Genomic DNA, 25,592 nt, shown 5'->3' with positions numbered 1-25,592 from the left:
TTTGCATCTCAGTGTACATTTTTTTTAAGTACTTGAAGGAAGACTCATTCACACCATACCTTGATACATGAATTGGATAATTATAGTAGCAAACTAATATATTATTAGTGAGTCAAAATCAAATCCAAAATAGTGTTTGATAAGTATGTTACTCTCACGATCACAAAACATGCAAGAGGACCAATGGAAATTTTAAAAGGTCAAGTACATGTATGAGTCATCCGAGTTCAATGTCTCCGTTGGATCAAGGTGTGCGTGCTGGCCACAAGTGACGTCATCGGGCAATGCCATCTGCATACTATCTCTCTGACATAATGTGGCAATGCAGCAAGTTGAGTCCTCAAATCCATGCTCGAAATATAATGGAAAGAAGATGGGACTGTCAAGGACATACAGTCATGTAGTTGCCAGCAATGGACAATTTCCTTCACAAGCCGCTGACCTTGCAACATCTCCAATTCTCAATGTAAAGACCAGATACAAGTACTGGTAGCAGTACAGGGTACATGAACTCGCTGGAAAATGAATCCAGGTGTACATAAGCCGGAGACGTGTACTGTCATGCAAGCTCAGTATTTGTGCATGATGAGGTCATCACAGCCTGTGCGTGGATTGGTGTGTTCCCCAGACGAGAGAGTTGAAATCCGTCAATAGTGGAAAACTCCGAAGACGAATGCAACGCCAAAGAGAGTTTCCTAGCATGTCACACGCAGTAGAGAGTGATGTGCATACAATGCTTCAGTGCTATGCCATGTACACGTTTGTACATTGTACACCTCAATGTGCGTTGAAAACTGAGTACAGGACAATGTCCGGTGGGACTTACGTAAAGTGAGGCTAAGATGTTGGTGATATTCACTGTAGGTTTTGCTTACAAGCAAGGAATTGGCTGCATGCCCTATCATGAAATGTAACTTGTGGAATGTTACCATTTTCTCCTATAGTATCATAGAGGCTACATCATCGGTTGAGATGCTTTTGTTGACGTCGCGGCACAGCGCTGCACTAAGTCTTGCACTAGCAACTCATGCTGCATACATAGCCTAGAAAATCCGCTGACTCGCGCTGTATATTAAGCACCCATTCGAAAATCCGCCCATGAAATCATTCGCATAACCTCTATACCAGGACGAGCTTCTTACACCAAGCAAAGCCGGCGTGAACTTCATAGCTAATATGTCTCATATGTCTTACCCCAAGGAAGGCTTCCTGTGCCATATTGTCTGTATCTGAATCCCACAAGCAGCGACTCCCTATTCTGTAACACGAAAAAGGTAGAAAGGAATATTAGATTGCCAAGAATTGTCATCAGAGGAAACACCTACCTCCAGCATCAACGGTCCTTAAAAAAAAAAAAAAAATTCACGGTTCATGTGAGACTCGGCCAAAGGCCCAGTTTCCGCATCCGCAGGAACGCCACCACCCTCTTGGATCAAGGCGCAGATGCAGCTCCTAAGGGCCGGGTTCCACTGCGGCTCCGCTGCCCCGCTGCTCGTCTTTCGCGGCTTGAAACGTCATCATTACCATAGTGACCGCGGCTCGAGCTGGAGCAGCGAGTCCGCGGCTCACCGCGAGCTTTTGCTACGATTCTTGACCAAAAACTGCGAGCCGCAGTCGCGGCTCGACCTGTTTCCCGTACTTTGCATTGTTTTGTACGCCAGAATTTTAAAATTCAAATTTTAATTATTCATTGCGCAGGCCAAAACACGAGGATTTGTTTGATTTCGCGCGCGCGCGCGCGCGCGCGCAGGCAGGTGAAACATCATCAAAAAGTGTGGACCACGACCGCGGTACCGCGAATGGCGAGTCACAGTGGAACCGCGCTGCTCCGCTGCATGCAGCCAAGTGCCGCGGAGCCGCGGAGCCGCAGTGGAACCCGGCCCTAAGCGGTGGGAGGTGAGTAGATCAGACCCCCCCCCACAAGTGGTCAAAGACCGAAATCCCATTCACTGCATCCATGTTTCCCTCGTGCCAGGCCACGAGTTCCCAATTAACTGTGGGGCGCAGCACGGCTGGAAAAAATCCTTCCGCTTCCAAGCAGGACTTGAACCTGGTACCCTCTGTTTCTCAATCATGGTCTTAGACCATCCCACTATGCCTGCCTTAAAAATAATTATCATTAAAAATATAATATATTTTTATATTTTATTCTACGATGGCGAGGCGGCAATAAATAAAGTCCTTGTACCTGACAACATGTTAGAACTGCAAACACCTAATTTGGGAATGCTTTATAATGCACTGTGAAACCTGCGCCCGATGTCTACTCATTTGCCACAGGTACCGGTACTTTGCCTTTCTTTTCTGCATTGTTTCAGCCGGGGGGGGGGGGGGGGGGGGGCAATTTCTCATTATGTTGTCCGTGTGTATATTTGTGACCTCTACTAGGGTTTATCGGGTGTTAGCGGCCGTCGTGAGTTCCCTTCGGGAACGGATACGATAATTTACTTTTTTTTTTTTTTAACTTTACGAGGTCCCCTTTTGGCGCTGCGTCCGAGCGGACTCAGTGTGCAGGTTGCGCCACTGCACGCATGCGCCTTTAACCCCCCCCCCCCCCCAATACTGTACACACTCTTGTCCTTCTTGTTGCTTTTACCTGAAACTCTCCTTGGAGCTAAGTTGAATCCGTTCCGTCAGTGTCCTGAGGTGTGTGATGATTGTGTGAACGTGAGAGTCGGAGAAGCCCATCGTCTGGACACCCCCCCCCCCCCCCCCCCCCGGCGACAACTATATTGTTTCGCATAAAGGCCTGATTTCTGAACCCGTAGTGTAGCACACTATGGCTGTGCGGTTATAATCCAGTACATCTGCTTCCATCGGCAATGGTAGCATGATATAATTATAATCATCCCCTCCACAATGATCGTAACAGAATTCTACGCATGTGGATGAGAATTGCCTCCCCAGCGAAAGTCAGGCACCCAACCCCACATGGATCCCTTGCGGGTGTAAATAATCTTCAGCCACACTGGGAATCGAACCCATAACCTCACGTTTGGAAGGTCAATGCCCTAGCCACTTGGCCAACTATGTGCTTGAGCATAGTATCCTAGCAATGAGGAGGAATGCACCTTTCGGCAAATTTCAGAAATTAGGTTACCGTATTTCAATGCCTTACTTGATCCCCTGTCCTCTCTGTTCTCCAACAATCACCTGCACCACGTACTTGTACCGATCAAGTTCCAGATCTGGACACAGGATTATCAACAACAAGGGCAACACAGTCAACAACACACAATGGGATAGCAATGATAACAACAGTGACAACGACGACGATGACAGTGATGACGATGACAATGACGACAACAAGAAGATGGGTGCGAGCATGGCTTTAGTGCACGGAAGTGTGATAAAAGGACCAAGAGCAACCACTATTGACCAGATTTGATGTGCACAAAGCAGGTACAAAGTAGCCCCCCCCCCCACAGCTACCCTCATCACATCTATAGCTACTTAGATGTATACTTCTTCCAGAAACAAGAACTTCATGACGTTTTCTATTCATATGAGGAGTTACTGTGCTCAGATGAATTGGTTTAGTGGAAAAAATACAGTTCAAGACAACGAGTTGACAATTGACATACTTCCTTGAAGTGCTAGCACAGAGACTATAATTGACAGGTTGATCCAAATCACAGATTTTTTTGTTTCTTGAGGAAGAGAAGAAGTTCATGTTACCTTTTAGCCGTTGGCGAATAAGATCAGCCGCTTTCTGGCTCCATTCTTTGGCATCCTCAGCAGTGTACTCCTTGTCGCTAAGCTCCTCGTACAGAACAGTTCTCAGTATATCCTTGATTGCAGCGGGGCGAAACCTTCGAATGCGGTCAATCACAACAATCACCAAAGTACAAGTATGACATGCATGTACCCGTCACAAAGTTTCATATTACTGACCACTGAGGTGGTCGGTTGTACTGCTGGGGACATTGAAATCCGGTGGATTGACCGGGGCCTGCGTCCTTACTGCCATAGCGTGTACACACTGTCGTCCACACTGTGAAAATGGACCAGCAGTGCTCACGGCTGCAAGGCCAGCGCCCCAAGGCTGCTTGACTTCTCAACGGATATCAATGTCCACAACAGTACGTGCATCCTTCACAACCGCGGCTATACACTAATGGTATGGTATGGGTGTGCAGTTTAAAGACAACCCAAGCAGCATGTATTCTATACTACTTGCAAGTAGAGGGATTGAGATACCACTCGACCTGAATGCGAACACGTGTGTCTGTGCCCTCAGGTCAAGAAATCACGCAGGCTACACAATTATTTCGTAATCAGAAACCGTAAGGTATGCACTTGGAAGTGTGTGTGTGTGTGTGTGTGTGTGTGTGTGTGTGTGTGTGTGTGTGTGTGTGTGCGCGCGCGCGTTTGCGAGCCAACCTACACAAGCCTACAAAATAAAATCATCAACACGTGTGAGATGTGCTTTGCTGTTGATTAGGGGTGAAACGATTAGTTCGAATATTCGAGTAATTGCTCGAAAAATTCAAACGAGCGAGTACTCGAAAGTTTGCACTCGATGGTTTTTTTTGTATTGGCATTCTATTTTTCAAAAGTTTCTGTTGTACCGCTCGTCCCCTGGTGTGCATGCATGTCTTTGAGTCAGTGTTTTATGACTTGGACGATGCGATCACCACGGCAAGTAACGTTAGTTAGTTGTGAGATATGAAAATCTGATGAAAATCGTTACTTTACACTCTGTACAAGACGTTGGCGACTTTTGTTCTACGTTCACAGATACTTTCTTCCGAATTGGTCGAAAACTCACGAATCTAGCGCTTTTGAATTTTGATAAATACTCAAAATAATCGGATACTTGATCGAATGTTGTGAATGAGTGATCGATTGGTCAAAATAGATACTCGTTTCACCCCTACTGTTGATGTAGGGCTTTCCGTAACATGCATGCGATCACAATGTCGGATGAATGACAAAAATGCAAGAAAAGCGCCAAAAACTACCCAGGCATGGCCCGACATGCGTGAGGCCTCACACGTGTGTGGTTTCAGGTACCGCGTCTTGTGTGGCTGGACCTTGTGGGGAGTTTACCGCCTACACACGTCCGCCCGATGCGTGTGAAGTGCATCTTAACCTCTCTACTGGCAACCCTTTCCCGTTCTAAGCAACCATTACCTTGGACTTGGTGCCTGGCTTGGGATATCAGGCTAGTCAACATGCTCTGCTCACCATGGCTAGCTCAAACTGGCACACTACATGTACATGTATTACACGTGTATTACACGTGTATTACAGACTACAGTGGGTTGATCTATGCCTGTACTACAGCTATGCTCAATGAGCTATCCAATCGCATGAAGAAGTTAGCGTCCTGCATAATCCTGCACCTGTGTACAGGAGTGTGCGCACTGGGTCCGTGACTGCACACCACCCAGCGATCACACTCGTGATGTCAGGATTTAGGCACTATTTCCTTTGACGCGCATGACTATAGAATATCACAGCGCATGGTCTTGTCAGTCTCATAACATTAAAAAAATCCTGGGCAAGTTCACTATAAGTGCAGCTATGGTGGGCATGCTGCTGCTGCAGCTGCTAATGCTACTCACTTGAGGTGGAAGTTAGGTCGTATTGTGTAGGTGTTCCGTGTTGTGGAACTGTCGTCGACCACTTTCCTGGCATCTGCTTCACCTGCAGCTCCAGCCGCCCTGGATGATTCAAGACTCCCACCACTGCTTTCTGCATCACTACTGCTAGCACTCATTGCTGCCACTCAGTTACCGATCTATTTCAGGATTCAGGAGTCAGTCACTTTGAATGAAATATCGATAATGGTGGGATACTGAGTCAGTTACAATTTGAGACGGTCTAGTACAGCAGTCATCAATCAGTTCTTGGCCCTGGGTCGCACTAACTCAGTAATACTAGCCAAGGAGCAAGAAACTCCCTGATGAGAATTCCTCCAGCTCTGCAAGATCGACAGGAATGCAATCATAAACAGTTACTACAGCGTATTGCTGGTATCTTCAGTGCTGTGCCCAGTCAGCCGCTATGCGTCGTTTCTCCCTCTCTCGGCTGTCCCCGGGCTTGGGGAAATAGCGAAGACTAAAAAGTGAAGCATGAAGCCTTGGTTACTTGAAGGAGGCAGAGGCGCAGATCAAACGTTCAAAGCAAAGACTGGTGCACACCCCGGAACACAGAGCACAGGCACTTGTAAAGTAGTAATACTAATAAGTAATAGTAATAGTATCTTCCTGATGCCAGCTTCGCATTCATCACTACGCGCGAGGGCAGCTTGCTTCTTGTCTTCAGTACGTAGATCTACTTGCATGCTAGCCGCGCAACAGGCACCAAGGCAACGACTGCCACGACTGCGACATAACCATGATAACACTGCGCTCTGTCTACATGTAGTCTAGATCTGCAAGTGCAACGAAACGTTTGCACATGTGCGTGTGTGTATGTGTGTGTGCGTGTGTGGTGTGTGGTGTGTATGTCCTACTTCAGAAGTATATTTCAATAGACACGCACTTGCTAGCACAGTCCAAGCTTTGCCAAGTCTCTTCTGAAGTTCGGGGCATCTTGTTAGTCCAAGTTTGTTTCATTCTTATGGTCCGACCGTAAAGAGTAAAAATAGCTATGAAAAGTAATGAGCAGTCAGATACAGCTGTTGGGCAGAGATACACGATAAAAATAAGGAACATTGCTTGGAAATCAGCGGAGAGGAATAGCTATGAATTACATCAGTAGCGCCACCTTCATAAACACGGAGCGCTGACCTGCCATAACGGATCCGAGTTCAGTCTTTACCAACAGGCAGCGGGCGTATGCAGAGTTGAATGCTGGAAATAGTACTGCATCCAAATGCATCCTTATCACCACTATTCATTTCGTCAGTGCTGAAAATTGAAGGTAGTGTTGCGATGTCCCTGCTGCTGCTACTGCACTGGAACAAATAATTAGGAAGCATGGCTTGAACAGCCACAGCAGGGAAGCTGAAATATATCATGGTATAATAGCTAGAGCAGAGTACATGACTGTACATGTACAGAGAATGAGTGGAACACACAGTGATACGAAATAAAGATATAGAAAATACAAAAAAGAAAAGAAAAAACGAGGACATCCAAGTAGTGAGGTCAGGATCACTGGACAGATAGCAAACACGACTAGCATTGGAACTAAGAACCAAACGCACACAGCTATCAGGGTGCACAGCAGCCTGAGTCAACATAATGACGCTTCCTAGAAAGAGTGTTGGCACCTGCTAGTGTCCAACTCCACTTAATGACCTTGCAAAGAGGGACATCAGTGCCATGTTATAGTCCCCTCCGGACTCTTGCAAAGCAGCTATTGCGTCCTGGCGTGAGAATCCCATCCCTTGCAGCTGACTCACACTGGCTTCGTTCACACCAGGCGCAGGCGACAGTGCAGCAGCGTTGGCAGGGGAGAGTGCAGCCTGCGGGGACACGGGTTGCTCAGCTGCACTGGTCAATGCTCCACCAGGCTGAGCCCCCTGTGCCTGCTGCTGTTGCTGGCTAGCTGATTCGGCCAACGTCGCGGCCAGCTCAGCATCCGATGCATCCGACATGGTACGGGCCATGGTCAGCCTCGCATCACTTGGTAGGTCTTTCTCAGCTAGGAATGGCGTTTCAGTGCCAGTGGTGCCAATGTGTAACACATTCTTGCGTAGATCGATGCAGCACTGTATGATAACAGCAGACATTACGCAAACCAGTGAAGATGATGTGAATGCTGCCGATGCCACCTACACATAATGTAGTACTCCTCTTGACCGGACTATCAACTAGGTCAATATAGTGCTTGCAGGAATACTAGAAATACATCAGCTATAATGTGCTATTTCTTTTGGGGACAGCTCACTTTCTGCCAGCAAGTTTCTGAAATCATGATTTGAAGCACCTGTTCCGGATAGCAATGCCCTTTGGTGCAGGGCCCCAGTGGCCATCCCGCATAAATGGAATTCGTAGCAGTCAATGCACTAGTACGGGATATCTTCGTATTCCACGCTGCTAACTGCTGAATGCTTGAGCGGTGCCATACACCTGGGCTGCACTCATGCACACCGCCACTCTTTTCCGCAACAGTGCAGCAGAACCGTGGCTGAGTTACAGACGTCCAACAGTGCAGCAGAACCGTTGCTGAGTTACAGACGCCCAACAGTGCAGCAGAACCGTTGCTGAGTTACAGACATCCAACAACATGGGTTTCATTCAATTACCAGTAGAGGTACATCACCAAACTGATAGGACATGCTCTAAAAACCACTTCCTATGATAGGAAGCAACGTCACTTTAAAACAAACATACACATGATGCAGCACTGTACCTGGTGCCGCTTCAACATGTCCAAACCGATCAGTAGGTCCATGGTCTGCTCCTCGAGTATTGAGAACGACGCCTGCAGGAAGTCATCTTCTATTTGGATCTGTGCCAGGTGCACCCGGCCAAGGATCTTCTGCGTGCCAACACCGCGCGCGATGCCCGCATACCGGCCGTCCATCAGTCGCATGATGTTGCATCGCTCGGCACACGCCTTGCTCACGATGGTCATCTGAGCACCGGAATCGACGAATGCCTTTACAGCCACTCCGTTCACCTTACACTTGACGTAGAGCATAACCACCTGAGCAAGGGCATCATCATAAACACGTGAAAAAAAGAATAGTTTGTCGAAAAACAATGCAGTGCAAATAGCACAAGGCAGCACAGTCACACGATGCACCACTGAGGCGGATGCTATGTGTGTTTCGCGCAACTTTATTCTTGTAAAATGAAACAGGTTTTTTTGGCCAGTGAATCCCTATTTTCATTTTTTCATTCTTTTTTTACACACACACATCACACCATATACTCCGGAATGCAATGGCTGTTGGCAACTACCCAGGAGAATGAAAGGAGAAAGAGAAGAAGAAAGAGAACATGTGTGCGACCATAATCGTCGGGAATTGAAAACCTCTCCATTGGAAATCGAGAGGTTGCGGCTTCACACACACAGACAGACAGACACATCCACCCTGGTACAGTGTGTACAGAAATATTGGATGCAATGTTCTCTTGCACATACCTGACCGAATGCTTCCGGGTTATGTTCCATGGCGGTCCGCATGTTTGCCTCGACGTTCTCCATTCGAATCCTTTCCGCAATAGCTTCTTGTGCTTGACTGTCAAACGGGTCCGCAGCCAGCAGTCGTATTCTCTCCACGTTCTGCTCAGCAATGAAAGCACGCTGCCGCTGTAGTTCTTCCTTCCACTTCTCAGGATCTCCGCTAACCAATGCTTGGTAAAGCGATGGGTTATTTTCTGACAATAGCTGTGCTTGTACGGGATCATCAAGCAGCTTCTGACGCAGTACCATCGGGTCTTCTTCATCACTGGGTGCAGCCCGAGTTGGCGCTCCCTGTGTCCGTGGTGACCTGTTACTGGGATTACTACCAGCCACACTCACACTTGACCAGTCAATGTTCGGTAGCATGGCACCTGATGGCGGAGCCCCCACACCAACACCAGCACTATTGCCATGTGGAACACCAGAAGGACCAGCAGCAGCGCCAGCGGCTGACACAGGCGGATTAGGATGAGGTGCACTAATCCCTGACCCACTGGCAGTAGTACTGCTTGTACTTATCGTTATCAACCCCCCATCTACAAGGCCATAGTCATCCAACGTTCTTTCATCGTCAGCAAGAGGGGTTTGCTGGAATGTCAAGATCATGGAATCGGCCGAAGTACCTGTCACAGCCTCCAGCAGTGCTTTGACATTCATTATTTCCATGTCCGGAGCTACGTCCAGCTCCTGGGCGCTATCGGTCTCCAATGATACCACAGTTAGCTTCATGGTCGAAAATCTTCCAAAAATTCAAATGAAATACTGTAGTGCGAGAAACACTCAGAGAAGAAAATCAGCCGAGCTCGAGAGGCAGCGATCGATCCACTGTTCCACAACTAGGAGCAATCCTCAGGGTAGCTCAATGTTAGAATGGGCAAGAATCTACAGATAACGCGATCAAAATGAGCTTTGCTCAGCTACTTATCTATCAGTTTTCGTTCTTCATGTCAGACAGAAAAGACAGAACAGAGAACTACACTGGGGTCTTTTCTACAAGCACCTGGAAAGAACGATTCGAATTTTTGGTTGTTTGAAATCTTAGTAGATCTTACACCAAGAGTACATGGTTTTCATGTACTCTTGCTTACACGTACCACGTACCAGTGTAGATCTACCAGCACCGCGTACGCGCGTAGATCCGCGCGTACCGGAACGCGCGGTACGGTCCGGTGCACCCGGTACCGCGGCCCGCGCGCTTGGCACGTGGGTGCACTTATAACAATTTAATACACAAAATGATTTTATTTGTGGCGCGAAATGCAAACTGGGCCATGCATGCATATGCGCATGGGGCGGTACGAATATTGCGGGAACCACACAAGCCACAGCACAGGCATGGCCCACGCCCAGCGCTGATCGATCAACAAAACTTTCTTCGCGAATATCGAATCAGCGCTTGCTTCTTTCTGTTTTTGATCTTTGAGCTTGAGTGATATCTTGCTCATGTGATTTTAGATTTGTTAGATTGTTCACCTGCTCACTGCATGATTGAGGTCTTTCAGCTTTGATTATGATAATGCTGGTCGTGGATGTTACTTCATCCACTGGCTCTAGATGTGTGTAGACTTGAACATTTTTGAACATTTTGTTAGTATAATTTCCATTCATTGACTTCTACAACTTGCTTAGGCCAGTTATGGATATCTCCGCCAGCCAACCCATTGGTTCTGTCAAAATGGGCTCGAAAGCTAATAAGCCCCCTGTCCCTGTACAGTCAACAGGACCAGCTAGACGCAATATGAACCGAGTGGAAAAGCCCAGTGAAGAGCAAGAAGAAATCAGCAAAATGGCGGCACAAGGTGTAGCAGAAACGTTGAGGTACAGGACTGCCTCCCACCATGTAGCCTGCCATTGTAGAAAAGTACACTGCAGGATAATTTCAGACTTATTTGTGGTGAAATTAATAATATTGATCGTGTATGATAGTCAAATGTCGCTTGCTAAAGTAGATGCTGTGTTGAGGCCCAAAATTCAATTTTGTCATTTCCCCAGGCCCAGGGCCAGTGGCTAGTCTACATGTTTGCAGGGGCGTAGGAGGGGTTTTGGAAGTGGTACGGCCGAAGGCCGTGTTGGAGGGGGGTCCGGGGGACCTCCCCCGGGAAAATTTTGTAAAAAAGACACAAAATCCTGCGTTCTGGGAACTTCTGGCACACTTCTACGTGTACGTAACGACGGTAGTGTGCAGTCGAGTCGAGTACAGTACTCAGTAGGGTCTACGACTACAGATGCATAACAGATCTACGAGTCTAGAAAAAGGTCAAAGTCTGATGCGCATATATGCATGCCATCGATGGATCCTGATTTTTTATTACGGTTTTGCACGTTTCGGACGGACCACACTTTTCGAAAAGTGGTACGGCCATGGCCGTACCAGTCGTAGCGGGTGCTACGCCCCTGGTTTGCATGTACAGTACTCTCAGAATCACTCCAGTGCACGTAGATCGATTTCTATCTGGTACTGGGAATAGTACTGCACACACACACACACACACACACACACACACACACACACACACACCTCACACACACACACACACACACACACACACACACACACACACACACACACACACACACACATGCACACACACACACACACACACACACATACACACACACACACACCTCACACACATACACACCTCACACACACACACACACACACACACACACACACACACACCTCACACACACACACACACCTCACACACACACACACACACACACACACACACACACACACACACACACACACACACACATGCACACACACACACACACACACACACACATACACACACACACACACACACACCTCACACACACACTCACACACACACACACACACACACACACACACACACACACACACACCTCACACACACACACACACACACACACACACACACACACACACACACACACACACACACACACACACACACACACACAAATGCACACACACACATACACACACACACACCTCACACACACACTCACACACACACACACACACACACCTCACACACACACACACACACACACACACACACACACACACACACACACACACACACCTCACACCCCCCCCCCCCCACACACACACACACACACACCTCACACACACACACACACACACACACACAAACACACACACTGGGTAGGTACAGGGTCAGTTATGTTCATGGCTCGTCACTTCATTGTGCCCATGAAAGCATTCCTTGAAATCGAAAACAAAAATTGTTGACTGTCAGAGACAACTCCTCTCAGTGCTAAATCAGCTTCAATCTTGACACTTTGATCAGCAGGGAGCTTCATAAGGAAATTGTGAAGCGCAGTCTTGAGATCCTGTTGCTCAGCAATCCTAACAGTCACGTGCTATATGACAACCGGTATGCTTTCTTTCGCTCTGCTTTGGCACCAGATGTGCAAGTTTGTACCTGTGTGTGTTTTTCATTTACTGTCAACTGGGAAACGATTGTGCCGGTTGAAGTTCTTGATTGGCGAGCACAGACCAATTATTTGCACCTGGAAATGGGTGCGATTGGAGTCAATGTCTTTAGTCTTTTTTAATTTTACAGTTCTACGTTTCGCGCGGCTTACCTTTTGCGACTTCGCACCCATCGTGAAAACCGCAAAGGATTCCAGAGCGCTAACTTAAGGTTTCCTGTTTACAGTAATACAACACATCACCATATAGTGAGAACATTAGGCAGGGAAGAGATTGGGTGTTGGACAACCACACCAGGGAAGAGAAGGGGAAAACATATGTTGATGATAGTAGTGTGGAGAATAGCGTGATTGCATGCATTTATATATGCTTGTCCCAGCTTGGTCTGCATCCAAATAGGTGCTGGAACAATTTGTTGTTGGACTTCTGGATTTTTGATGAAATCAGAAATAGATTTTACCCCTGTCAGTTGCATGCTGTTTCCATCTCTCTCTCTCTCTCTCTCTCTCTCTCTCTCTCTCTCTCTCTCTCTCTCTCTCTCTCTCTCTCTCTCTCTCTCTCTCTCTCTCTCTCTCTCTCTCTCTCTCTCTCTCTCTCTCTCTCTCTCTCTCTTCCATCTTCAGCCGTGAAGTGTTTTCATCGTACAGCAACAGCCTCCCAGCTATACCCCATGCCTGCCCTCACCCCGGGAAGATTGTGGAGGCAGCTTCGCTTGCTGTAAGGCATGATGAGGTTATGGTGTGTGTGTACAGTGTGTGGACAGTGTATATGTTCTGCGATGACCTGTGTTGAACTGACCAAGCACTATGTATGTCATACAGTAGTGATGTGATAGCAAGAGTTAACTTTGGGTTCAGTGGCATTTCTATTCAAGGATTTATCGCCCTGCCCGTGCAGGAGGCTTAAAAATATTGTGTGTGTATCTCAGGGCCTGCTGGAGAGCCGGGTCAGCCGGGTCACGCGCCCGGCTGGGGAACTGCACGACCTGGCTGAACAGATAACACCGGGTCCAGTCTGACCTGGCTGAAAAATGTCTCAAACTGACAATGGATTCCTAAAATACCGGTATTTTACGACTCGCGGACCCCATCTGTTGCAAATCTAGCGCAATCGTACACACTACACTAGTCTACAAGCGACAGAAACTCGGCTAGGGTCAACTGGGGTCAACTGGTTCGAGCGCGATCTGGCCAGCGGCCGGCGAGCAGGAAGTCAGGACATTCAAAGTCGATGGGGCCGGGGGCAGGCAGTCAAAAGCGGCGCGAAGAGAAAAAGAACTCACGCTTTATCGTTTACCTTCTATCTACGTTTGTGGACTTTGATAGTTCGCCTTGTTCTCTAAAATTTCCGATTTCCGGTAATAAATCCGCCTTTCTGTTTTCCTGCGTTTTGAGCAGGCTTTTTGGTTTGTTTTTCTGCCGGATGATCTGACCCGGCTTGACCCGGCTGGCCTACATGCGCCAGGTACACTTTGACCGGGCTGTGTTGAATGTCTAGAGCAGGCCCTGTATCTGTGTGTGTTTGTATGTACAGTAGGTATCGGTTATAGCGTGGGTGTTTGAAAAACGACTTTCTATTCTTATTTCCGATATTTCTTACACACGATAAATATAGTGTGACGTATCATATGCATGTGCGCGTAGCCAGGAAGATCATCATACATGCAACGTAGTGCTACTGTGTATACGGTTGCTCATACTTCCAAAGTAGTCCCAAACTGGGCCATAGCCTATTAGGTTCACCATGTGGCTGAGCAACATGAGTTACATGACCACAACAGATGCACTTGCAGCATTATGATGCAATTCGAGTCGGCTCAGAACTGTATCGGGCAGATGTTATTACTACAGGCAATACACTTTGTACTAATCTGGCATGTTTTGCTACACAAAGTCCATTCTTAGGACCGATATATTCTATTACACGATAACATTGCTTGTAAGAATAAATATACACATGAAACCCATGTTATGATTATGAAAATAGGAGAGTTCATTCTTGTAGGCAGTATATTCTTTTACATGACCACACTATAACCGATACGCACTGTATATATGTATGTGTGTGTATGTATGTGTGTGTGTATCTGTGTATCTGTGTGTGTGTCTATGTGTGCGTCTGTGTGTGTCTTGTGCCAGCTAGTTCGGTTGGTGGGTGCACTTATGCCAGATAGTGTTGGGTCTGTTGCCAACGGGCTCGGCTCTTGAAGGTGTATTGTTGTACCTACCACCTTTGTTGGTTTCAGGGTTCATATACTTTCTACTTCAAGTATACATACCTGTTAACCATGGACTGCTTCTGGCTAGATTAACTTTTGTGTAATCAATGGTGCTAGTGAAGCTTATTCCCGTAGCTATGCAGAAGACGTTACTTCAGTAACGTCTGGCGCTAGCCAGGGTCCACACTGCTTTAATTTGGTGTTTGTTTGTGTCACGCCTGGCGCTATCCCGTATCTGTCCCGTACCGTACCGTACCATCAAACACAGCTGGCCACATACAGCTGGCCGCAATATTCAAATAGGGCTTTCAAACGCAAGATCATAACGTGAAGCAACTTGGAAGAATGAGTACGAATGCAAAGTGTATGTGGGAATGCATGTGGGGCGATAGTGCGGGTTCGAACCCCAGGTAATGCTTGAAAAAAATAGGAGAATTGAAAAATTTATAACATCCCTTTTCTTTTTTTTGCCGTCATCAAGGCGGTAGACGGTGTCGTATTACCCTCGACCGTACCTGTCCCATGCCTGTCCCGTACCTATCCCGTACCGTACATTCAAAGACGGCTGGCCACAATGCATATTCAAATAGGGCTTTCAAATACAAGATCATAACGTGAAGCAACTTAGAAGAATTAGTATGTATGCAAAGTGTATTGGGGGATGCATGCAGGGCGATAGTGCGGGTTCGAATCCCAGGTTATGTCTAAAAACAAAAAGTAGAAACTTATAAGAATTTATAAGGGGCCGTCCGGGGTTACTGATTGTTTTTACAAAACGAAAAGTTTTAGTATTTTTCAGCCCCCACCCACCCACCCACCTTTTCTGCAGGTAAAACGAATTGCAATAAAATATTGATGTCAATTTTCGACATCCAGAAGTAACTGGGCATTCTCCATAAGCATTCAATAATTATTTTCAAAACGAAACTCCATCAAACCCACCCACCCACAAACGAAAACATTTCGTTTTGAAAATATTATTGGTAACCTTGGACGGCCCCTAACATCCCTATGCTTTTTTTATCTAGGTCATCAAGGCAAAAAAGCATAGCGAGGGCCCTGAGCTTCCAAGCTCTCTCGTATCAGATCCACTCTGATTTAGCCACCCACACTAGTAGCAAGTATACCTTCACTGGGGCAGGGGTAACTGCAGTTGGATCCCGGGACGGATACCCTGATGCCGTCAATCCTTTTTCCGCACCTTGTCCACACCCAGGGCCACTTACTGAGGTGTGGTGAGCTCATACGTGGGATCAGTTCAAGTCCACCCTAGTTTGGGGATTTCAGGGGGTGTCGGCCGTTGGGTGGTTCGATGGAATCATCTTTCCAAGATTCCTTTTGAGTCTCTCTCCCCTCTCCCGGGGAGACCTAAGTGACCAGTTTTGGCAGTGAGCAAGTACAGTACAGTACAGTGTGTGTGTGTGTGTGTGTGTCTGCGTGTGTGTGTGTGTGTGTGTTCTCTGCTCTGGTGGAGGACTGTTGTACTTTTTCGGGCTCTTGTTTCTGGCCTCCGTCCGTGCTTGTTCTAGCCATTGTGGACGGCCTGGGGTGTCCCCAGCCGTCCATGCCAACAGTGCCTGAGGTGGGGTATTCACCGACAGGAGACTTGGTCGGATAGTTACAATGCCGACACTCTCCTCGTCGCCCCACCTCAGAGTCCTTCGCGAGGCCTTGCAAGCCCGCGAGTGGAGCAAACTACCGCACGAAGACGACAACTTGGAACGACTCTGAGCATTGGCTCATGGAATGTTTGCTCTGTTGTGGAGAGTGATGGACCAGTTCGAGCGGCCGCCGTGAGAGGAATCGTTTCCGACGATAAGAAAATCTTTCAAATAGTTGAACATCTTGACAATGTATGTGTTCTCTGCTCTGGTGGAGAACGGTTGTACTTTTCCGGGCTCTTGTTTCTGGCCTCCGTCCATGCTTGTGCTCGCCGTTGTTGACGGTCTGGGGTGTCCCCAGCCGTCCAGGCCAACAGTGCCTGAGGTGGGCTATTCACCGACAGGAGACTTGGTCGGATAGTTACGATGCCGACACTCTCCTCGTCGCCCCCACCTCGGAGTCCTTGGCGAGGCTTTGCAAGCCCGCGAGTGGAGCAAACTACCGCACGAAGACGACGACTTGGAACGACTCTGAGCGTTGGCTCATGGAATGTTCGCTCTGTTGTGGAGAGTGATGGACCAGTTCTAGCGGCAGCCGTGAGAGGAATCGTTTCGGATGATAAGCCAGATCCATAGCTGCTGGAGATGGCTCTCTTGAACATGGTCCCGCTCGTCGTTCTATATTGTCGGCCCCGTAAGGGGACACATGACCGTAATGGCAGTGTTTACCAGGACCAGGTGTGTGTGTGTGTATGTATGTGTGTGTGTGCATGTGTGTGTCTGTGTCTGTGTGGATACTATATTGCAGGCACAGCCACTGCCGCCTGCTACTTATCCACTATGCGACTCTTTGCCAGAGGAGCTAATCAAGTCCGGTTAGTTGCGCCTTGTTGATGAGCCTTTGGCGACTGACCATATTGCTATTTTTGTAACCTGCAGTGCCTGTATTAGGGATAGCAGTGTGTTATAGAGTTGTCAACTGTGTCAATGAAACTGTGCACTGTTCCGTTCTCTACTTTTCCTGTATGACAGGTCGCCTCAGTGCTTTGCAGCTGGAAGGCATTTTGTACGCTGTGAGTATCAAGTCTCTTTGTGAGTATCAAGTCTCTTTGTGACATTCAGAACACTGCCTATATAGTACTGTCTGGCGCCGAAGAACGGAGTGCCGAAGAGCGAACAGCCCAGAATTTCACCAAGCACAGCATACGAAAGTACACGCGGCGACTCAACTGTGCATAAACTGCAGTACATGAACATAAGAACGATATAGTCTACGGGGCTGCCCCCCCCCCCCCCCCCCCCCCCCAGTGCTTCGGCAACCGACAGCACTGTATAGGGCCTGAGGGTAAGCATTAGGTCTTGTCCTTGTAGCACTATGGAGTTCAGTGCAAGACTAGCAGAGGGTAAGCATTAGGTCTTGTCCTTGTAGCACTATGGAGTTCAGTGCAAGACTAGCAGAGGGTAAGCATTAGGTCTTGTCCTTGTAGCACTATGTAGTTCAGTGCAAGACTAGCAGAGGGTAAGCATTAGGTCTTGTCCTTGTAGCACTATGGAGTTCAGTGCAAGACTAGCAGAGGGTAAGCATTAGGTCTTGTCCTTGTAGCACTATGTAGTTCAGTGCAAGACTAGCAGAGGGTAAGCATTAGGTCTTGTCCTTGTAGCACTATGGAGTTCAGTGCAAGACTAGCAGAGGGTAAGCATTAGGTCTTGTCCTTGTAGCACTATGGAGTTCAGTGCAAGACTAGCAGAGGGTACGCATTAGGTCTTGTCCTTGTAGCACTATGGAGTTCAGTGCAAGACTAGTTACCCTGCACAGATATTCGGCTGATGCCAGCTGGCGTAATATCACCCCGTCTTGGATGGGCGATCATATGGTTCAAGTCCATTGTTGTCTTTGCTGCACTCAGGCACCATGCAGAAAACTCTTCTTCATCGCAGGAAAATAAATACCATCTCTCCGGTACTCGGAAAGGCTCTGAAGTTGACCACGCCATTGCTTCAATTTCTTCTCACTGCAAATGAGTCTATAGTAATGAAATAACAGTCATGGTGGCGCCGCATAGAAATGCTGCTACAGGTTTCACGAAACCAAGAACTAAGGAGATGATTTGGAACCACAGGTGCAAGTGCATGCAGCGCACTAATGCCGTCTAGATCTTGTAGTGGACACATAGTCAAGTCAGAGCCAGAAGTCGCGATACATGTACAGCAGGTCCAGGTGCATTTCACGCACCGATCTCTCAATACACGTACGTGTTCTGAGCGCGGGCGCTTTTATAAAGTTTCATCCTGTTTTGGGCGAGCAGGTCCGGCCAAGCCTAGCTGCTTCACTTGCGAATTTTACGGTACAGCGTTACGCGCCTGCGTGCACGAGCAATGCTTGTCAAGCAGTATGAAATTTGCTTTTTTGTGTGCCAAGCTTTCGAGAACGTTTGTCACTTTAGAGTATACATTGCTTGAAAAGGGCCACTGTGATGAAGATATGCCAATCGTTACCAAGAAGAAAGTCCTACCGTGGTCCCTTGATAGGCCGGCGTCATTTGTGCTACGGAAATTTTGGTGGATTAGGGAGAGTGCTGGATTAACAAATCTGATGTACTGTGGCAGCAGGCATGAATAGGACATTTTTGGCTGCTGGAAACTAAGCTGGTTTATAGAGGGTGCTGGATTAAAGAGGCTCGACTGTATATTGTATCTGGCTGTCTATTTGTCTATCCATACCGGCAGTGCCAACGCCATCAAGTGCTGCTTCCAAGTGGGCACCGGGCAGGTTTCTTCATCGGTGATGGTGCTGGTGTGGGTAAAGGTAGACAGGTAAGCCACAGCACTTCTGCATCATACCGTGCTACAACTGTAGCACTGTTGACTGTGCATCATACTGCACTACATATAGCTCTGCTCTCCCTCTCTCTCTCTCTCTCCTCTCTCTCTCTCTCTCTCTCTCTCTCTCTCTCTCTCTCTCTCTCTCTCTCTCTCTCTCTCTCTCTCTCTCTCTCTCTCTCTCTCTCTCTCTCTCTCTCTCTCTTGCTTTCTCGCTTGCTCGCTACCACAAGTGCCTCAAGTGTAGCCTTGTATGGTGTACTTACTCGTATTTAGTGCGGCTTGATTGTGAGTGACTGTCAGTCGTTCAATGCTCTGTGATACAGTGTTCCTGTGTTAATCCGGCACCAATGTGCAAGGGTAGTTCTGCTGGATTAGGGACGGTACTGGACAAACACACCTGATGAACTGTTGTAGTGTGCATGAGTTACACATTGATTCCTGAAAATCATTATAGTTTGTTGAGGGTGCTGGCTTATAAAGTGCTGGATTAACGAAGGACAGTTACATTTGTGGTGTCGTATTGCTCGTTTATTATCCCTTCTCCTGTAGAATTATTGGCGTAGGGTTCATAACCTTCCTCGCACTCTTTTTGATGTCTATCTGCACATTCAGATTGCAGGCATTATTCTTGACAACTACATAAGAAATCGCCGCCGTCATATCTGGTTCAGTATATCAGGTGATCTGTGCCTGGATGCCCAGCGGTAAGTACTCAGTCATTAGAATGATAACTAAGATGAATGACATGAGCTTATGTGTGAATTTTTATGGACAGTCAAATCTCGCTTATCTGGTCCTCTTTCATCCGGATCCCTCGCCATCTGGAAGAAAATCTCTGGTTACCGAATTAAACCGTATGCCATGCATGCCTACAGTATGTGTGTTTGATTATCCGGTTCCCTGGCCTATCCGGATATTTTTGTGAAAAATGGATGTGTGCGGTTATGCGAGGTCTGACTGTACAAATACAAATAGCATGTGAACTGACTGTGTTTTGTGTGGAAACTGGTGTTGGCTAAGACTTGTGCCCAACCCATGACCAACCACATGAGGAACACAGGTCCTACCAAGGCATGGGGACAGTTTATTTGCGTGTGTGCATGCGCGAGGATGTGTGTGTGTGTACGTGTGTGTGTACGTGTGCGTGTGTGTGTGTGTGCACGAGCGTGCATGCATGCATGCATGCAGTGATGTAACCGACTTGGGATGCTACTTGAAAGTAATCAGTGGCTGCCAGCAACTGGATAAGGAGACAAGGTACGACCATGTTATGTACTCTATTCTTTGAGTGTGTGTGTAGTATTCAATACATATTAACTGTATTACCTAGATGTAATGAGAAATAGAGATGGATTCAGAGTTCAACTCAAAGAATCATATGTGATTGATGCAGGCCAATGTTATTGCGCTCTTTGTCTAAGCAGATCGCCCGTCACAACATGCAGTACCAAGAGTACATAACCCCCCAGAGTGTGCAACTCCACTATGGGTGCTGTCCCGACAGAATGATTGCAAAGAAAAACGTGTGATGCGTTGACACCCGTACACATGTTGTAAATCACTGGTGCAAGGAGCATTGCGTCATAAATAATGACGTCAACTTGAAATTCTGTCGGGACAGCCGGGTATGTGGGAGTTGCACACTCTGGGGGGTTATGTACTCTTGGCAGTACTAGTAAGCTGTGAAGTGTTTCTATTGAATGTGCTTTTACGAAACTCTGTACTAATGTGCTTATGGTATCTATGTCTCCAGAGCGTTTGGTCTGCCATCGGACTTCAAGGAAGGCATCGTCTTCAGTACATATGCCACGCTGGTATCGTCAGTCGCTAAAGGCAGTATGTTAAGCTCCGGTGTCATATTCAGCTGTCTTGTTTCTGTGTGTTGCTGTGTGCTGTCAGGGACTGGGGACATGTCCTGTCCTTATATTGAATAATTTGTAATTCTCTGTGGAAATAGAAACGAGATATTGCACTGCTCATTGATGACTTGATTGATGCTTTATGAGCTCTCGTATTTACTTGTAGGACAATAAGCCGTTCTCCTACATCTCTTGTAATCATCTCTTCCCTAATTTCTCTCTCTCTTTCTCTCTCTCTCTCTCTCTCTCTCTCTCTCTCTCTCTCTCTCTCTCTCTCTCTCTCTCTCTCTCTCTCTCTCTCTCGTCCACTCTGTGTAGGTTCAGCACTTAACTCTAAGCAGCAGACTCGTCTTGAGCAGCTCATTTCCTGGTGTGGTGGCAAGGACTTTGAGGGCTGTCTGATTTTCGACGAGTGCCACAAGGCAAAGTACTACACGCCGGTAAGTCATCTCTTCTGCTCACTGATAAGTTAACACTGAGCTTACTTGTTCCGCTTCTAGTCAGCTGTGCTTCGGGGAAATGCATATGTTTAGACTGCAGTTGTTCTTCACAGCCGGGTTGTGGTTGATGTTGATATTGCTGTTGTTCTTGTCTGTGTTATCTGCTGTTTGTCTTCAGGACAACGAGAAAGCAAGCACTAAAGTCGCTGTTGCTGTTGCTTCTATCCAGAGGTAAGTTCTCTCTCTCTCTCTCTCTCTCTCTCTCTCTTTTCTTTCTTCATCTCTCTCTTTCTTACTCCCTCCCTTTACCCTCTCTCTCACTCTCACATATTCACGGACACACACACACAGTCACCCCCACACGCACGCACACACACACACACACACACACACACACACACACACACACACACACACACACTTCGAGCCCTGGTGGTGACAGTCAATTTTTCTTTAGGCTTTTTCCCGTTTGCATATTTCCCTCAAACTTATGAATATAATGATATTAGTTTGCACCGAAATCTAGAATTTCCTGTCACCCTTGAGTAAGTTCAGGCGTGAGGTTAGTTAGCATGTTGTGCCATGTACTGTGTGTCATGTGTTACATCAGGCTTCTTCCGCGAGCTCGTGTGGTGTACTGCAGTGCTACTGGTATCACCGATGTTAAAGATATGGTAAGGTCTCTTCTTCTTTCGCTCTCTTTCTCTCTCTCTACCGTGCAATGCACGGGAACTCACTTTTATCACTTTCCCAATCCTTCCATCAACGAGCCTTAATCATGTGTTGCAGAATATTGCTGGTGAAACTTGGCAAAGTCACATCTTTGAGTGATAACTTGTTTTGTCACTGATCTGACGATAACCCTAGCTATTGACTTTTCATTGTCCATGTTTTGATTTTGATTAGTAAAGTATCAATAATTGGTGGCTTCTTGGCTTCCTGGTTTCTTGTGTCCATTGTTTATTTGCTTCAGGCATTCATGGAGCGTCTCGGTCTCTGGGGTCTGGGAACACCGTTCAAAGCATTTGATGTGTTCCTGGACACGATACAGAAGCGAGGTCTTGGTACGTTTGTGTGTGTGTGTGTGTGTGTGTGTGTGTGTAACTTTAAGGTTGGATCTGGAATCCTTCTTGCCAGTCTGCTGTATTGTTTCTGTATGCTTTGTGCCCTGTGTATGGCTGTGCTGTGCTGTGCCCTGTGTATGGCTGTGCTGTGCCCTGTGTATGGCTGTGCTGGCCGTGCTGTGCCCTGTGTATGGCTGTGCTGTGCCCTGTGTATGGCTGTGCTGTGCCCTGTGTATGGCTGTGCTGTGCCCTGTGTATGGCTGTGCTGGCCGTGCTGTGCCCTGTGTATGGCTGTGCTGTGCCCTGTGTATGGCTGTGCTGGCCGTGCTGTGCCCTGTGTATGGCTGTGCTGTGCCCTGTGTATGGCTGTGCTGTGCCCTGTGTATGGCTGTGCTGTGCTGTGCCTTGTGTATGGCTGTGCTGTGCCCTGTGTATGGCTGTGCTGTGCCCTGTGTATGGCTGTGCCGTGCCCTGTGTATGGCTGTGCTGTGCCCTGTGTATGGCTGTGCTGTGCCCTGTGTATGGCTGTGCTGTGCCCTGTGTATGGCTGTGCTGTGCCCTGTGTATGGCTGTGCTGTGCCCTGTGTATGGCTGTGCTGTGCCCTGTGTATGGCTGTGCTGTGCCCTGTGTTTGGCTGTGCTGTGCCCTGTGTATGGCTGTGCTGTGCTGTGCCCTGTGTATGGCTGTGCTGTGCCCTGTGTATGGCTGTGCTGTGCCCTGTGTATGGCTGTGCTGTGCCCTGTGTATGGCTGTGCTGTGCTGTGCCCTGTGTATGGCTGTGCTGTGCCCTGTGTATGGCTGTGCTGTGCCCTGTGTATGGCTGTGCTGTGCCCTGTGTATGGCTGTGCTGTGCCCTGTGTATGGCTGTGCTGTGCCCTGTGTATGGCTGTGCTGTGCCCTGTGTATGGCTGTGCTGTGCCCTGTATATGGCTGTGCTGTGCCCTGTGTATGGCTGTGCTGTGCCCTGTGTATGGCTGTGCTGTGCCCTGTGTATGGCTGTGCTGTGCCCTGTGTATGGCTGTGCTGTGCCCTGTGTATGGCTGTGCTGTGCCCTGTGTATGGCTGTGCTGTGCCCTGTGTATGGCTGTGCTGTGCCCTGTGTATGGCTGTGCTGTGCCCTGTGTATGGCTGTGCTGTGCCCTGTGTATGGCTGTGCTGTGCCCTGTGTATGGCTGTGCTGTGCTGTGCCCTGGGTATGGCTGTGCTGTGCCCTGTGTATGGCTGTGCTGTGCCCTGTGTATGGCTGTGCTGTGCTGTGCCCTGTGTATGGCTGTGCTGTGCCCTGTGTATGGCTGTGCTGTGCCCTGTGTATGGCTGTGCTGTGCTGTGCCCTGTGTATGGCTGTGCTGTGCCCTGTGTATGGCTGTGCTGTGCCCTGTGTATGGCTGTGCTGTGCTGTGCCCTGTGTATGGCTGTGCTGTGCCCTGTGTATGGCTGTGCTGTGCCCTGTGTATGGCTGTGCTGTGCCCTGTGTATGGCTGTGCTGTGCCCTGTGTATGGCTGTGCTGTGCCCTGTGTATGGCTGTGCTGTGCCCTGTGTATGGCTGTGCTGTGCCCTGTGTATGGCTGTGCTGTGCTGTGCCCTGTGTATGGCTGTGCTGTGCCCTGTGTATGGCTGTGCTGTGCCCTGTGTATGGCTGTGCTGTGCTGTGCCCTGCGTATGGCTGTGCTGTGCCCTGTGTATGGCTGTGCTGTGCCCTGTGTATGGCTGTGCTGTGCCCTGTGTATGGCTGTGCTGTGCTGTGCCCTGTGTATGGCTGTGCTGTGCCCTGTGTATGGCTGTGCTGTGCCCTGTGTATGGCTGTGCTGTGCCCTGTGTATGGCTGTGCTGTGCCCTGTATATGGCTGTGCTGTGCCCTGTGTATGGCTGTGCTGTGCCCTGTGTATGGCTGTGCTGTGCCCTGTGTATGGCTGTGCTGTGCCCTGTGTATGGCTGTGCTGTGCTGTGCCCTGTATATGGCTGTGCTGTGCCCTGTGTATGGCTGTGCTGTGCCCTGTGTATGGCTGTGCTGTGCCCTGTGTATGGCTGTGCTGTGCTGTGCCCTGTGTATGGCTGTGCTGTGCCCTGTGTATGGCTGTGCTGTGCCCTGTGTATGGCTGTGCTGTGCCCTGTGTATGGCTGTGCTGTGCTGTGCCCTGTGTATGGCTGTGCTGTGCCCTGTGTATGGCTTTGCTGTGCCCTGTGTATGGCTGTGCTGTGCCCTGTGTATGGCTGTGCTGTGCCCTGTATATGGCTGTGCTGTGCCCTGTGTATGGCTGTGCTGTGCCCTGTGTATGGCTGTGCTGTGCCCTGTGTATGGCTGTGCTGTGCCCTGTGTATGGCTGTGCTGTGCTGTGCCCTGTATATGGCTGTGCTGTGCCCTGTGTATGGCTGTGCTGTGCCCTGTGTATGGCTGTGCTGTGCCCTGTGTATGGCTGTGCTGTGCCCTGTGTATGGCTGTGCTGTGCCCTGTGTATGGCTGTGCTGTGCCCTGTATATGGCTGTGCTGTGCTGTGCCCTGTATATGGCTGTGCTGTGCTGTGCCCTGTATGTGCTGGCCGTGCTGTGCTGTGCCCTGTATGTGCTGGCCGTGCTGTGCTGTGCCCTGTATGTGCTGGCCGTGCTGTGCTGTGCCTTGTATTCAGCCCTGGGTCTATTCTACGTTGCGCTGGCATGCTGACTGAAACCAGCTTGTCTTTCACCAATAAACCACCCTTTTACAAGGTAAACTGGTGGAGGTACACGCCAGACGTATCGTTTCGGTGCTTTCGTCGTCATCGAGGGATAGCAAATTCGGTATAAATAAGTGTGTGTTTCGAGTTGTCTCCTAGCGTGCCGGAGTTAGAGCACCCTCTGCACCACCAAATTTGACGTGGAAAATCAGCACACTTGAGGGAAACGATTGCATCGAACGGTGGCCTGATACAATCGAGCATGGCCTCGAAACAAAATTTGTCAAGAAAGCTTCCATCCATGGGCAGGTTTCTGGCAAGTTGTTTGACTTCGAGCACCCGGGTCTGCTCATAACTGCCTTGCTTTGCTGGTTCATTGCATTTTCCATCTGT

General features: G+C 48.4%; 3 protein-coding genes across 4 annotated transcripts in view; 1 reads left to right on the top strand and 2 right to left on the bottom strand.

Annotated features, from left to right (window-relative positions):
- Window positions 1-8: 8 nt before the first annotated feature.
- LOC135808956 (dynein light chain Tctex-type protein 2B-like) lies at window positions 9-6,211 on the bottom strand. Its single transcript, XM_065322207.1, has 5 exons — window positions 5,571-6,211; window positions 3,679-3,812; window positions 3,119-3,188; window positions 1,195-1,258; window positions 9-695 (listed from the first exon to the last, which is right to left on the bottom strand). Exons 1-5 carry the CDS (start codon window positions 5,723-5,725, stop codon window positions 648-650), a joined length of 471 nt encoding a protein of 156 aa, XP_065178279.1. The 5' UTR covers window positions 5,726-6,211; the 3' UTR covers window positions 9-647.
- Window positions 6,212-6,541: 330 nt separating this feature from the next.
- LOC135808952 (protein DDI1 homolog 2-like) lies at window positions 6,542-10,095 on the bottom strand. The gene is made up of 3 exons (XM_065322203.1): window positions 9,049-10,095; window positions 8,311-8,607; window positions 6,542-7,666 (listed from the first exon to the last, which is right to left on the bottom strand). The coding sequence occupies exons 1-3, from the start codon at window positions 9,817-9,819 to the stop codon at window positions 7,229-7,231; spliced, it is 1,506 nt and encodes a 501-aa protein (XP_065178275.1). The 5' UTR covers window positions 9,820-10,095; the 3' UTR covers window positions 6,542-7,228.
- Window positions 10,096-10,440: 345 nt separating this feature from the next.
- LOC135808951 (uncharacterized) overlaps window positions 10,441-25,592 on the top strand; it is a 37,773-nt gene continuing 22,621 nt past the window's right edge. For both annotated transcript variants that reach the window (XR_010552149.1, XM_065322202.1), the window contains exons 1-12: window positions 10,441-10,908; window positions 13,165-13,258; window positions 17,169-17,235; window positions 17,393-17,433; window positions 19,088-19,174; window positions 19,796-19,887; window positions 20,372-20,440; window positions 20,937-21,019; window positions 21,361-21,482; window positions 21,661-21,713; window positions 22,093-22,156; window positions 22,456-22,546. Coding sequence is in view for 1 of the 2 variants with exons in the window: in XM_065322202.1 (XP_065178274.1) it covers window positions 10,727-10,908; window positions 13,165-13,258; window positions 17,169-17,235; window positions 17,393-17,433; window positions 19,088-19,174; window positions 19,796-19,887; window positions 20,372-20,440; window positions 20,937-21,019; window positions 21,361-21,482; window positions 21,661-21,713; window positions 22,093-22,156; window positions 22,456-22,546 (1,045 nt within the window). In the remaining variant the exon portion in view is untranslated. The remainder of the gene's footprint in view (window positions 10,909-13,164; window positions 13,259-17,168; window positions 17,236-17,392; window positions 17,434-19,087; window positions 19,175-19,795; window positions 19,888-20,371; window positions 20,441-20,936; window positions 21,020-21,360; window positions 21,483-21,660; window positions 21,714-22,092; window positions 22,157-22,455; window positions 22,547-25,592) is intronic.

This window comes from Sycon ciliatum, chromosome 2 (genome assembly GCF_964019385.1).
Source record: "Sycon ciliatum chromosome 2, ocSycCili1.1, whole genome shotgun sequence".
NCBI classification, from domain to species: domain Eukaryota; kingdom Metazoa; phylum Porifera; class Calcarea; order Leucosolenida; family Sycettidae; genus Sycon; species Sycon ciliatum.
Note: the sequence above shows the minus strand (reverse complement) of the source record. Positions and strands in the feature narration are given on the sequence as shown.

Coding starts and splice junctions, on each gene's coding strand:
- LOC135808952 (XM_065322203.1), bottom strand. CDS start 9,819: ATGAAGCTAACTGTGGTATCATTGGAGACCGATAGCGCCCAGGAGCTG. Junction 8,608..9,048: donor ACCCGGAAGCATTCGGTCAG/GTATGTGCAAGA, acceptor GCCCTTGCTCAG/GTGGTTATGCTCTACGTCAA. Junction 7,667..8,310: donor ACATGTTGAAGCGGCACCAG/GTACAGTGCTGC, acceptor GTTATCATACAG/TGCTGCATCGATCTACGCAA.
- LOC135808956 (XM_065322207.1), bottom strand. CDS start 5,725: ATGAGTGCTAGCAGTAGTGATGCAGAAAGCAGTGGTGGGAGTCTTGAA. Junction 3,813..5,570: donor CGACCTAACTTCCACCTCAA/GTGAGTAGCATT, acceptor CCGCATTCGAAG/GTTTCGCCCCGCTGCAATCA. Junction 696..1,194: donor CACAGGAAGCCTTCCTTGGG/GTAAGACATATG, acceptor GTGACATGCTAG/GAAACTCTCTTTGGCGTTGC.